The sequence below is a fragment of the Drosophila bipectinata genome, chromosome 3L (genome assembly GCF_030179905.1).
Source record: "Drosophila bipectinata strain 14024-0381.07 chromosome 3L, DbipHiC1v2, whole genome shotgun sequence".
Lineage (NCBI taxonomy): Eukaryota > Metazoa > Arthropoda > Insecta > Diptera > Drosophilidae > Drosophila > Drosophila bipectinata.
Window position 1 is genome coordinate 21,432,696 of NC_091738.1, and position 14,011 is coordinate 21,446,706.

Genomic DNA, 14,011 nt, shown 5'->3' on the forward strand with positions numbered 1-14,011 from the left:
TCGCGTACTACTAGTTCCATCAAAAATTTAAATAAAACATAGAAATAATATTTAACAAAACAAACAAAAATATGTATGCTTCATCCAATCAAAAAATGATCAACCTCTTTAAAAGCTTTAAGAATTTAGATTTTACTATGAGCCACACTACATGAACACATTTTTTGAGTTTTATTTCAATACATAAAATACAGTAACATTTACTTTCGCATTACATATAAGCGCTAAATTATATTTGGTTTGTTGCATGATAAAATTGCTACTAAAATTGTTGCGGTTTTAAGTGCCTGCCTTTTCACTATCACAGTGAAATAAATTACATTGTTTGGATACAGTATACAATAAATGTATTAATTTATGTGTATTTTTGTATATGATTATATATATTGTAGTGTATACATGCTTTTAAAACAATAGCTAGTTGAATGATAGGTGACCATACTATATGGCGTAATCCCTTACATGTATACATATATAATCCTCTATCTATCATTAAAAGATCCCAGATCTTTCTCTCATTTGGAATACGCGCATGGCTTTTCAGTCTTTAATAAGTCCAAAAATCATAAAGTCAATGCGTCCTGGTCATATCTCATGCCTATGTACATATGCAGTTAGTTTCATATCTATAAGATATAAAGTTTGCTTCAAACCAATAGCCTACCCTTATCATAAATTCGAAATAAATTCTGAATAATCTACTCTGCGCTTTAACTCTTTCTTCTGTGTATTGTCTCTTAAATATTTTTCCTTTTAACTACATCTTATGAATTTGAAACTAACTGATTATACATTGGAATATTTTAGCTACATATTGATTCAATCTTCTTGGTTTTAAAATTTGGCTTTGGTTACCATTTTTAGTTATTTCGATGTATGGTTTTCGAGAAGCGAACGGAATTAATAGTAAGTGCATTGATTTAGAGAAGAATGGATCAGTGTTCATTAATGAAGATCTGAAAAAAAGAGTTGTGCAAATAATCCTTTAATATTCAGTCTAAATGATGACTTGCAATTGGCCAATAAAAATTATAGCTCGATCTTTTAATCATTTGGTTGTATAATCATTCTAATCGAACTGTTCCCCATTGATCTTCAACTCAAAATGCACTCTTATTTTCTTTAGACGGTTCCTGTTTATCTCTGCCCCATATTTCTGGGCTCCTTTTCCGCCTAGACGAGGGTCACCTACAACCGTGTGGCCTCAGAAACTGTCTGGACGTCTCCTGCATGGCCGTGCACCTGCTGGCTGCTGGTGGAGGTGCCCACGTCGGCAGTGGGCGGTGGCAGGTGCGAGTAGTAGCCCATCTGGCAGGAGTTCTGGTGGGTCAGTTTCTGGTTCTGGCTGAGCTGGTACTGGGCCGCCTTAATGGCCGCCTGTTGCTGGGGGGTCAAACAGTCGCAGGCAGCTAGGAGCTCCTCCGTCGACTTGGCCGTTATGGTGGTCGTTGTGGTGGTGGTCAGCTCGCCCACGAACTCGGTTGGCGGCGGAGCGTAGTTCTCCACATCGCCATAAGTAGAGTATCGGCCGTAGGGGTTTCTCCGTGGCATGGAGTGGCGCTGCTGGGCAATCTGCATCTTCACCGGAGGAACAGCCACCGTGTCCAGGTACCCGTATCCGTAATTGTAGCCCGTTTTGTTGGCCAGGTTGTCCCACGACTTGGGCTTTTGGACGTACGCGATGGTGTTGGGGTAAATCTGAGATGGCTGCATTTGGCTGGCGGCTACGTGATAACGCTGTTGGTACTCGCCTTGTTGAGGATGGTGGTGGTGGTGATGGCCCTGGTGCGGCTGCACTTGCTGCTCGTACGATTGTCTGGACTTTGTGGAGTGCTGTCTGGACTGACCCGTCTCGCTCTTGGGATCCCAGAACAAGGTGTCGGTGCTGATGGAAGTCGTGTATGAGGCAGAGTCCCCTGGAGCAAACTCACTTGAGGTGCAGGAGTGCAGGCTGCAGTGACTAGCCAAGCCAGACGCCAAATCAAAGTATCGAGACCTAGTACTGCCCGCTTGGGACTGCACCTGACAGGAATTCTGCACCTGGTGGGGATAGTGGTGGTGATGGGGCACACCCTGCAAGTGGTGCTGCTGTTGCTGCTGCTTCACCTGCTGGTCGTGACTGTGATGGTGGTGATGGTGATGGTGGTGATGTCCGGATCCAGTATTTCCCACACTTCCATTGGCACTGGGCGAGGCATGGGACTGGGACTTGGGTCGGACCCTCTGCTCCTTTGCCTCTACACGTTCCCGCTCCCTCTCCCTATGCTTGTGCTTGTGGGAGTGCTCCTTGTGCTGGCGATGACGCCTTCTAGTCGGCACACAATGTGTGTCACAGCAGGGGCTGGCTAGGTCGTATGCATCCAGACTGACATTGTCGGGTGCTGGTACGGCTGCCTTCCCAGCGGACTTCCATCGAAAATGACCCAGGCAAGGATTGCACGAGTGGCCGACGTGGCAGTGCTTTTCCTTCTCGGTTTTGGGAGGCTTGGCTGGCGGCTTGTGTTTCTCGCAGGTGCGGGGCGGTGGAGCTGGGGGTTTGCCTGATCCCCCGGTGGCACTGTGGTATTGCGTGGGTGCCGTAGTCGTTGGTTGGGTTATTGTGTTCGTATTTGTGTCCACCGACTCTGTGCGCTGGAGAATGAATCGCTGCCCAGCCTGCTGGTGATCACTGCTGCTGCGCTGGAGCCCCAAGCCGTCGATATAGTCCTCGGAACTGCCGTGTGTCGGTCGAAGAACGTAGCGGTAAGTGGGATCCAAGTAGTGGTAGGTGAGCATGAACTGAGCCGGAGGTGGAATGATACCAGCTCCTCCAGCTGCCTGCTGACGCGCCGCAATGTTGGCTACATCCTCGGTGGACAGAGCCGGGCGATAGAACCCCGCTTCGCCACCGCCTTCCGTGGGCGAAGCACCCTCTCCCTCGCTGGGCGAGGTATTAGCGTTGGCCTTTTTCCGGGCCGGCAGACTGTGCGTTTTCCACTTACCCTCCAACAGCTCACGCTCCCGAAGATGAACCCTCTCCAGCTCGTTCATCTTTTGCTGCAGCATGCTCTGCAGCTGGATGTAACGCATATGGAGGTCCACCTGGCAGGGATTGGTAAACAAAACGTTAAGAAAAGCTCAAGTTATTAGAATACGTCTTCATACCTTCCGGACACAATCCTCAAAGAGGACGACCATTCGCATTCTGCTGTCGCACTGCTTGATGAACTCCACAATGGTTTTGTGGTCGGCCTTCTCCATGTCGCTGCCATTGATGGAGAGTATGACATCGCCCTCGCGCATCCCTGCCCGGTAGGCAGGACCTCCGTACTCCACGTAGTCCACGTATGTAATCATCTCCAGCTCCTCGTCCCGCTTATAGTGGATACCGTAGCTCTGAAGGGTGAATCCATAGGAATCGTTTTTCTTTTCCACAATAATGGTGCGCCGCCTACGATCCTCGTCCGGCTTGGAGGCGAGAAAGCGTTCCGATTTATACCGCCCCAGGATATGGGTCGAACGAGATAGCTACGGGACACAAAAAAGAATGGGCTTATGGTGAAAGTGAAAAGCTTGTGTGCTGAACTATCGCCCAGCACTTCCGGGTATTTACACGTCTGCGGAATGTGGCACATCAAATAGCCAGCAGGTGTGGTGCTGAAAACCATCATCAAAATTATGTTTGCCAAGCCCATGCCCATTCCGTCGTCCTAGGCGCTCTTCCTGCTTTTATTGAAAGCATTTCCATGAATACTGGATGAAGCCCCCAGCCAGCAGCCAACACTTTCACTGGCCTCCTCCTCCTCCTCCCCCTCAACAAGAATTCAGAAGGGAAAACGAAAAAAAGAGCCCGCAAATTGCTCAAAACACAAAATCGTACAGGTGCGGAACAAATAATAGTCCTAAAGGTGGTACCCATAAAGTGATAGTCCCAAGCTAAGCAGGGATGCGTCTAAGCAGAATTAAATAATAAAATTTTTAATAAAAATATTCTACTTTTTAAATGGTACTAAATTTAAAAAAAATATATAAAAGGAAACTAAAATAAGAGCTTAAAGAAAATATTAACTAATACATTTTTTAAATAAAAAGTTATGTATATGTATGTATATTCCATTTTCACTTCCCACGACTGTTCTAGAAAGTAAATAACTAGATACAAACTACAAATGCAAGGATAGCCCGCGAGGCTCTTTCATTAACGCTTCATTGTGCGGACCATAATAACCGGCTTGAAAGGATTAGGAATTGGACTCCCGCCGGCCCTGATGCCATTGGCAAGGAAGCGCTAATTGTATGCCATTATGGCTGGCAGTAGGAAAATACAGTTTGCATTTTAAATTAGAAAAGGAAAATAAATTATATATAAAATAAAAAAACAAAAAAAACTAGAATAAAATGAGGTTTTGAAACATTTATTAAATTGAAACCCAAAGAAAGCGCAATGTTTTAAAATTTACATCGAAACTTCTTAAATCACCAAGGCAAAGTAGCTTTAAGGACAAAATATATTGTTTGGTTGGGAAAGTTATTCCAATATTTATAAAGAAGTAGTCCCTAAAAATATCTAACATGACTACTAAAAAAAACCAGAGTATATAGTTCAATGTTATTTCATACAAAGAATGTATAAAAAAATAAAAATGTATAATAAATAGCTCTACAAGATTCTAAAAAATAGTTTTAATTCAATTAGAACGTACACAAGTTTTCAAGTTAAACCATATTTTTTGTTATACTATTTAAAAAAAAAACACACACACAATAAAAGTCATTTTTGGATATTCTGACATCATAGTTAATGTTCCTCCACCAGCCCATAAAGTAAGCCAACTGGTTAATTTTTCTAATTGCCCGGGCCAAAGTCAATGCCTGTTCATGGATCCATCTGCTAGCTGCGTGTATGTGATACACACATATATCCGACTATTTCCGGGGCATTGAATTATTAACACTTGATCGACGACGGCGGTTGTTGGCGGCTGTTGAGGTTGCCTGGCGAAGCGTAAACTATGCATAACGACCCGACCGGCCGGAGGTTAAACAGCCAGGGGGCCGCAAATGCACAGGCCCAATGGGGCGGGGGAAAACGACCCCCAACGCGCCAAGCCACCCACTCGACAAAGGAACCACCCACCACCACCTACTACCACCCAGCACCCGCAAGACAAATTCAATTGAGCCAGCACTGCAGGACCCTGTCGCATTATCGTGACTCAGTGTGGAGGACAATCCAATTCATTTCGAGGCCCTTGCAATTGACTTGGACACTTGGAGCCTCGGCCACTTGGACTTGACATACCTGCGCATACTCGATCTCCTCGTCGCTGGCATCGAGGCTCTTGTGGAACTTGAGGCGTCCCAGGCTACCGGTGCCGTTCACATAATGGGAAGGCTGCTGATGGGTCGTGTGATAGTGCTGCTGCTGGGATTGGGATTGCGATTGTTGCTGCTGGCAAGCGGCGGCTATGAGAGACCCCACCGAGGTGGCATTCGATGCCGAGATGGACACCGCTGCCGCCGTGGTGGCCGCGCTGCTGGCAGCAGTCGCAATGCTCTGGCAGCTGCTGCTCATGGGCTTACTGGCCATCCTCGTATTGATTTCTTCACGCAGTCATAATTACAGCCGGGTCTTTCCTTCCTATCAAATGCGACACCGACAGATACAGATACCGAAACAGACCCTGCAACTGCCACTGAATCTGGGGAGCCGAGAAGAGCCGCCGCGCTGATTGAAAATGGCAACCGATACCAACCAAGTTCACACAAAGAGTGCTTGGTAATTACGATTTGTCATTGCCATTCATAAACTTTACTACTATGCCGAGCTGCCTTTATCAGTGTTATATTTGTTGATGCAAAACTTTTTTCATATTCGTGCGGGGTACGACTCGATTTTTTTCTTTTTGTGTCGCGTGAGTCTGTTTCCGCTCGGTTTGTTCCACTTCCGCTAAAGCTCGCTGCCGTACTGAGCGTCGAAGGTGCCGACTGAGTGTCCAGAACGGATGTGGAGAACGGTGGAGCGGACCACGGAGAGCGAAATGCACCCACACACAGGGCCAGCAGGGAAAAGCGGTTAATATTTATGGCACATGTTGACTGTTAGAGCCGTCGAGGCTCTGTGCTCAGAAAGGCAGAGCGCATGCGTCTATTTAACCTGTCCAGAAGAGCATAAATAGCTGTTAAAAGTTGCACAAAGGCTTAAATATTGAATAAAAATCAATTACCAATAATATTTTTACTTCCCACAAAGCTGTTGAAAAAAAATATTTTAGATTCCTTTATTTTAGTTAAGAATTCACGTTACAAAGTTCAAAATTCAATTCAAACAGGTCTGTTAGCTCTGTAAGTCTTAACATAAATTTTTAAAAAATACCAAAACTGACTATAATTTTAAAAACAAATATGTTCCGCTATACTTACATGGTACATTAAATTATGTTTCAAAACATATTCGAAGAACTGTCTTTGATTTGAATTACATTTTGATATACCTTTGGATAGTGTATTATAATTTAAGTCAAAATTGTGCAGCGCAGTCCCCGTAAAAAAATATAAGTAAATATATTTTTAATCAGGGCCACCTCCTGAATTGATATAAGCGTGTCTGTCTGTCCATCAGTGTGTCTGTTTCTAGTCTTTCGCCGTAATTGGCCGACTAATCCTACAGCTTCCATATAAATGATTGATCGAATAGGCAATAACTTTGGTGTTTTTTTAAAAAGAGAGTTGGGATTTCTGCGTTCTATTTTTGGCAGTACAACTTACAACATATATTTAGAGGAAATTTTTTTAGACATTTAGTGTTCAATAGTAATTTTTAAAGGATTTGTTTTTTTCTTTTTTTAAGTTAGAGTCTAAAATTTCTTTTTTTTTTAATTTTAATAAGATCCGCCTCCTTACATTTCTCTGTAAATCGTTACATGCCTGTTACTGATTATTATTTTGTGCGTTATTAAGATATTTTTATATATCCTCGCAGATGGTGTTCTAATTTTGGACAAAACTGTGGAAAATTTGTAGTATAAAATAAAAATATTCTTGATCAGGATTACCTCCTGAATTGAGAGTTGAGATTTCTATGAATTCTATTTTTGGCAATAGTACGACTTACCAAATTTCATATGCGATATACACCCGATCTTAACTACGGCTCCGACCGAAGTTAGATTTCCTTTTTTGTTTATTTAAAAACTTGTTTATAGATATTTAGTGGCAATGGTAATCTTTAAATCTTTGATTTTTCTATTTTTATGTTAAGTCTTGTATGTATTAAGTCTTGTTATGTATTTTTTTTAAACATAATCATATCCCCCGCCATACATTTCTCTGTAAATCTTTACATGCCTATGTTACTCAAAAATACAATTCCAACCTGTATTAAAACTCTTGCGTTATTATTGTAATTATATATTTTTGTTTAATAAATGGAACTTTGCTACTCCGCCAATTCGCCACCTGGAACCAACTAAAATTAATAAATAGGTTAATATTACTTTAAAAACAATAATTTATCCATTTACCATTGTTATGTTATTGCCATTTAGCAGAATCTGGTCGAGCTTGGTGATGCGGCGCCCATCCGGCGTATTTTCGTACTCCGTCACATCGTCCAGGAGCATGTTCACGAAATCATCGAATCCCAAAAGGGTACCCACCATCTCCTTGTCATTCTTCATTATTATGTGGATGCGGGAGCCAATGCATTTGTCCACCAATTCTGAAAGCCAGCAATGGCAGAGGTTGTTTGAAATATGGCGTTTCTATAGATTAATAACATATACTCACCCAGAGGCATGAGCGTGGCAATATTTGCAGGTGGCGGGACAGCGGTCATCTTTGCGAGCTTTGTGTTATTTTATTTTATAAAATAAAGATAATTTTGTCTTAAACCTGAGCTGCGGTAAACAATGCGGATCTAAGGTAACAATGGTCACACCAAAAACATCGCCGGCTGCGATGCGATATTAACAATAATAGCTTGAAAATGGCTAGTTTAAATAATGGAGCAATTTGTGAAGTTTTATCCGTTATTTAGATACAATATGCGTAATTTGACCATTTAAATTTATTTAAGGTTTTAAGTTTTTAAATTTAGTAAGAATAGATTGTGTTTGAGCTCGTGTATAACTCTTATTATTCTGAATATAATAAAAAAAACTTTACAATTAATTTTGATATGTACAATAAAAAAAATACCTCTTATATACCAATATAAGAAACCAAATGTTGAACAAAAAAGTTTAAAGCGCAAAAAAAGGTCTTTTGAGATGCTGGGTTACGGCATCGTAACCCAGATAAATGACGTCACAAATATATATTTTATTTACACAATGTATCGATATATTATATCGACAATTATAGCACAACGGTCACACCAACTGCCTGTCTTTCATAATTTCAAGATCAGAACTTTATATCTCAAAATTTGAGCAAACATCAGTCGCCGCCGTATGCGGGACAGCTGGAAAAAGGGGCAGGGTTGTGCCACTGCTCTACACTTACATAATGTCCCTGTCTCTGGTCGGCAAGGTCCGGAAGTGTATGCCAGACAAGCGGCCTCTCCTTCTTCTGTGTCGATCGCTGAACCAAGGTCAGTAAATTTGCATTTGTGTCAAAACACATCTAAGATATCATGTGATTTTCAAGGTAGATCTGACAACGGCACTGCGGCCCTTTTATTTTGCTGTGCACCCGGATTTCTTTGCCCAGCATCCTGAGCAGCGGAACACCAATGAGAACTCTCTTAAATTATTAAGTGAGCATCTGGAGGCTTTGTACGAGCGACGTCAAAAGAATGATGGCACGGGGGTCCTGAAATTCTACGTGCGCGCCAGCCCAGATGCGGACAAGCGTGACTCCTTCCGTTTAATCAAAATTCGTACAGATAAACAGAGTACCAGGGATCCAAAGATATTCATCCAAGGCCTGCTAGAGTCCTGTAATCTATCGACGGAGTATGTCAAGAAAATTAAGCCTCAACCGGAACCGCCAAAGGGCTCAGGGCAACACATGGGCTTCCAGCCCGGTAAGGACTATCATTACGACAAGGATTTTGCCGACTTTGAATACCAAGTGAAGAATGTAAGAATAACAACAGTTTTTCAATCAAATTATTTAAAACCATTGTAATTCCAGGAGCGTGCCAGCAAGCGACCTGACATATCTAGTTGGTTAAAGGACAATGTCGGCAAAGCAAAACAGCGTGCCAAGGAAACGGCCGAGCTACAGGCTGAAATCGATAAGCTTCAAAAGACGCTGGTGGCCAAACTGAAGCTGCGAGATGCCCGATACGAGTGTGGCTGGAACATCGAACACTATCGGGGATGCCTAAAAACACTAGAACGACTAGCTAACACACATGGCGTGGAATTGGCCCCTCTCAAGGGACGCATCGTCGTCTTTGCTCCCTTCACGGGTATCAGCCTAGAAGGACATGTGATGCTATTCACCGGTGACGTGCTTAACAACTGGATCGATTTCATTAAGAACATTCCCCACCACGACACCTACTTGAAGGTGGTTCCTGTGTATGAGCGCACTCTGTCGCGGGTTCTGCTGGATATTCAAATCGGTCGGAGGAAATTCATGCCCAAACAACAGGCCAGCGGCTACGCCAACCACCTCATGAAAGTTACCACATCGCTCAACGATTACCTGGGAAAACAAAAATTTCCGAAAGGCTGGCCCGAGTCGCTCAAAGAATTCACCATCGTTGTAGAGTCCGAAGCGGGCCCGTTGATGGTTAGCCCTACTGGTCAGTTCATAACACCCGCCACCTGCCCTGGCGCCATATTGGTTGATTTTATTTCTCAAAATATGAATCTGGCCAGGGATAGGATGAAACAGTACGCTCAGGACAAGCACGTCGAGCAGGAGCTAATAAACTCATGCATTAAGAAGCTCCAACTACACGCACTGACCAAAGATGATGCTATTACTCCAGATAAGATGATTTCAGCTCTCAGGGATGTTTCTGAAATGCAGCTTCAATCACTGCAGCAGGGAAAACTGCACATTACCCACTACTACTCGATTCTGACGGATGGAACCATGTGTATACCTTGGGACTTCAAGACGAAGTAGAAGAATATTTTTCTCATGTGCCTTATTAGTCAAAATAAACATAGTTATACAAATGGGTATCAAGATGATGGAATTGATTGTCGTCCAGCTAGGCGGCTTCACTGCAGTCCTCGAGACTCCAGGTGCACTCCCCGCGATGGGCAGCGAACTCTGATGCCCGTCGGGTGTACACGTGGTGCTCCTCACCATCCCAGTGCGAGGGATCTCCGCCGCACAGCACTGATCCTTCAGAGGCCGCATCATACAATGAAATTCCGTCGATTTCGTAAACCACCCGCCACCAGTTGATATTGCTCCGACTATATACATTCTTGGTAATGGAGTGATTCGCATTCGGGCCTGTCTGAGCAGCGGGCTCCATGAGGATGTAGCGATTTCTCCAGTAGGCACTGTAGAAGGCGAACTTGGGACGACTGTCGAGGCTGTTTTCACGTTGGATGAAATAGGCGGCCTTCTTCAGATCTCTAGCATTGCTGCAGATTAAATATGTTTGGGGACACTCGTATATATAGGAGTTGTCCGTAACATTGCGGATGCACACTTTGCGAGCAGTGTACAGGAGCTGTTCGTCTTTGGGGAGATGGGCATAGATCTTCGTCCTAAGAGAGGCATCCACTTCCTGCTCGAATCCAGGCTGTTCTAGTAAACTCCTAAGATTTTTTTGCAAGGCCAACTGAACCTTTGGGTCTTCACGCCTTAGCTCTTCTCGGGCAAGCAGCTGAAGATTGGCCTGAGCCAACTGTGTTATGTTGGCCGTAAAATTGGCCAGCCGTTCCACCACACTCAGGGGGGTTTCCAGAGCGAGGACAGCACTGTAGAGGACTTCCAGGATGTCTCTGAGGTAATCCAATGTGCTGAAAGTCAGGCGCGCCATCAGGGAGTTCACCAACGGGAAGGTGGCTGCAGGACTGTTTGTGTGAAAAGGTGCCTCCAACAATTGGGCACTGCGTTCGACAAAAGCCTGATATATACGCTCCATGAGAGGCTGGGGCACATCTGTGTGGAGACGCAGCTGCTCATGGAATTGGAGAATCTTGATGGGATCGTAGATTTGCTTGGTCTGTTGCAGCTCCTTCCAAAGGGCCGTGTAAATGGCCTCCTTTAGTTCCAGTGTTTTTGCCTCATTGGCCAACTGGAGCACTAGTTTGCCTCTCTCCCAGTCTCCACCTACTTCGGCACGAATAAGCGACTCCAAAGCGGATGACCCAGGAGGTCCCAGAGCCCCAAGAGCCGCCTCGTTGGTCCAGACATCAAAGTGCCCATACACCGGTGCTTCGTTTCTCCATATGTCGATGTGGAACAACACCTCCTGAGCCGGAGCACTTGAGTTGAGAGCCGCCAGGAGCTTGCTGCCATTATTTGGGATGTGGTTATCCAGAGCACTGGTCCATCGAAATGCCAAGATGAGAATCAGCCACACGGTTGCGGATGCCATTCTAGTCCAACTGGATGAGTGCCCTCAGAAGGGCAAGGCTTTTATAGGCGAGTTTCCAGTTGGTAGAGTATTTGTAGATCAATCGGATATTTGCTCGGGGATTTCGTTGTTGACCCTTGTGCCGATAAAAGCATACACCGTTTAATTGCATTTTGCACTTGGGGAAAACAAGCGGATCATAAACGGATATGCCTATATATATAATTGTATTGCATCATTTGTATGAAGTGGCCCATTTACACCTTTTTTTGTGGAACGGAAAGTTCTTTTAACTTAAATTAAAAATTTAACTTTATAGATAAAATAAATATTTCCAAACATTCAATTCTTTAAACCTTTCTCCTTCCTTTCTTTTATAGAGCTATGAATCAAATTCAAAATTTTAAAATTATAAACACTTATACTTATACTTATACATACACTTATACTCGTAGTTTGTTTTTTACATGCCAGGTGGCGGAGTTATATTAATATAAGATACTAGATGTGGATTGTGGAATGTAGGATTTGAGAGCAGCAACCATCCAGGCCGCCTTCGACGGCTTCTATACATTCTTATATTCTTTTGTGTCTCTAGAAATCGTCAAATTCATGATATCAACCAATACTTACACCACCAAGATCAAGGCCACCACTAGCATGGTGACCAGCCATACCCGCCACAGTCTTTAATAAGAAGAGCCGGAGACGCAATTGTTTGGAGGTTGAGGACTTTCACAGCGCCCTAGGATCCAGCATTAGCGACCAGAAGGAGAACTTTGCATCATAGATGATCACGAAGAGGACTCCTTCTTCGTGGATCTTTTGGTGATTCCCCGGCAGTGACAACGGAAGCCAATCCGCTAAAGGTTTCAACGGTATTGAAGGGGCTCTTTTAGCTGCCACCGTACAGCATCCCAGGTGGCAAGTCAATTAAACGCCACAAGACGATAGGGAAGTGTAGCGATAGAACCTCCAGCTCATCAACCGGTGGTGTAGTGGGGTTCAAAACCGCAGACCCTGTGCTTACTAGTGCCACCTAGCGGGCGGTACGGGTGGTAAATTGGCAACATTAGACGTAGGGATTAGGCAGGACTGCATTTACTTTAGCGTTTTAGGAGTAGCAGAAGTCTAGCCCTGGCAGTAAGCCATCTTGTAGAAACTGAGATCGAGAATCTGGTGCTTTCTTTTGGAATCAGACTCTGGACCGGCACGGATGTACGTCAGATCCACAAATTTTTTTGGTTGAAGCTATCGCCGAGTAACCCCAGCTTTGGAGCCGAAGGAGGCGAGCATAGGAACGCTAATTCCTGCCCCAAGAGGGCAGCTAAATTACCCATACCGACCAGATCCAGAACTCCGCCAGTCAACATTATCTACGCCCAGCCCATCATCCCAGCCCAGCCCATATCAGCATCAATTGGTTTGCGGTGTTGTTTTCGTAGGGTGATCGTCAGACACAAGAAAAAGAGCAGACGAAAACTCGCTGCTAGTTTAGTCTGCGCGTTGCTGATAGACAGCTAAGAACTCCGTGCGATTAGCTCCCAAACAAATACCCAAAATTAGGGAACGTCGCGAGGATGGCAAAGGTGTCGTCCATGCCAAGTATCATCAAAACCACATAAAGTCATTAGTTAATCTAACTATAAAGTATAATCCAAAAACCTATTTTAGCAAATTTAAAATCGGTACAAAGTTAAAATCGGTTAAAAAAAAAAAAAAAAATAAGGTTAAAACCACATGCTAAAATTGTGTAAAAATTAAATTTGTATATGTGTAAAACAAAAAAAAAAAGGAGATAAAAAAAAAAAAAAAAAAAAGGAATAGATCAAAAACGGGTGTGATGTAAATTAGAAAAGATGATGATTAAAAACGAGTAAGAAGTTGTATTAGATAGAGGGCGAAATTGAATAAAAACGCCGATAAGATAAATTCGGTTAAGTCTCGATGTGGGTGTATGTGCTGAAAAGTCTTCGCGAGTCGCTTTGGACTTGCATTTATTTACAGACTTCTTACGACACCTCCGATATTTGGAAGCGCTTTCAACGGTGGAGTATATCAGGTGAGCCAAGTCTGCCCAACATTTACCTTTTTCGTCTGCATATGCATGTCATCTCGATTCAGAACCGAAATTTGAAATCAAATGAAATGAAATGAATACGTTAAAAATAAAGTTAACTTATTAGGCACTATTAAAGGAAAAAAAGAGAAGATAAAGTTAAAAATAAAAAGAAAACATTTGAATATAATGAATAAGAAACTGCATCACATACGTTTAATTAGAAATATTTGCATTTAATAATAAATATTACACTTAGTAAAATATAAATATATAAATAATACGTAAAAAAATCCTTCCTAAATTCAAATACAAATTATTAGCATTGGTTCTAAGTAATAGAAGTTTGTAAAACAGTAGTTATTAAGAAATGAAGTAATCTTTTAGGCTTTAACTCAAGAAAACAAAAGTAAACAAAACGAGATGTACATTTTTAAGTTTAATAAATACGCCATTATAATGAAAGAGTAGAA

The 14,011-nt window shown here is 43.0% G+C and overlaps 4 protein-coding genes across 4 annotated transcripts; 1 reads left to right on the forward strand and 3 right to left on the reverse strand.

Annotated features, from left to right (window-relative positions):
* Positions 1-152: 152 nt before the first annotated feature.
* ssp6 (short spindle 6) lies at positions 153-6,089 on the reverse strand. The gene is made up of 3 exons (XM_017247068.3): positions 5,282-6,089; positions 3,145-3,507; positions 153-3,081 (listed from the first exon to the last, which is right to left on the reverse strand). Exons 1-3 carry the CDS (start codon positions 5,567-5,569, stop codon positions 1,189-1,191), a joined length of 2,544 nt encoding a protein of 847 aa, XP_017102557.2. The 5' UTR covers positions 5,570-6,089; the 3' UTR covers positions 153-1,188.
* Positions 6,090-7,355: 1,266 nt separating this feature from the next.
* Positions 7,356-7,928, reverse strand: LOC108129133 (U6 snRNA-associated Sm-like protein LSm5). The gene is made up of 3 exons (XM_017247074.3): positions 7,768-7,928; positions 7,503-7,699; positions 7,356-7,447 (listed from the first exon to the last, which is right to left on the reverse strand). The coding sequence occupies exons 1-3, from the start codon at positions 7,814-7,816 to the stop codon at positions 7,418-7,420; spliced, it is 276 nt and encodes a 91-aa protein (XP_017102563.1). The 5' UTR covers positions 7,817-7,928; the 3' UTR covers positions 7,356-7,417.
* A 415-nt stretch (positions 7,929-8,343) lies between these two features.
* On the forward strand, positions 8,344-10,128 carry LOC108129130 (T-cell activation inhibitor, mitochondrial). The gene is made up of 3 exons (XM_017247070.3): positions 8,344-8,572; positions 8,633-9,063; positions 9,118-10,128. Exons 1-3 carry the CDS (start codon positions 8,488-8,490, stop codon positions 10,063-10,065), a joined length of 1,464 nt encoding a protein of 487 aa, XP_017102559.2. The 5' UTR covers positions 8,344-8,487; the 3' UTR covers positions 10,066-10,128.
* LOC108129131 (uncharacterized) lies at positions 10,071-11,590 on the reverse strand. The gene has a single exon (XM_017247071.3). The coding sequence runs from the start codon at positions 11,498-11,500 to the stop codon at positions 10,154-10,156; it is 1,347 nt and encodes a 448-aa protein (XP_017102560.2). The 5' UTR covers positions 11,501-11,590; the 3' UTR covers positions 10,071-10,153.
* Positions 11,591-14,011: the final 2,421 nt, after the last annotated feature.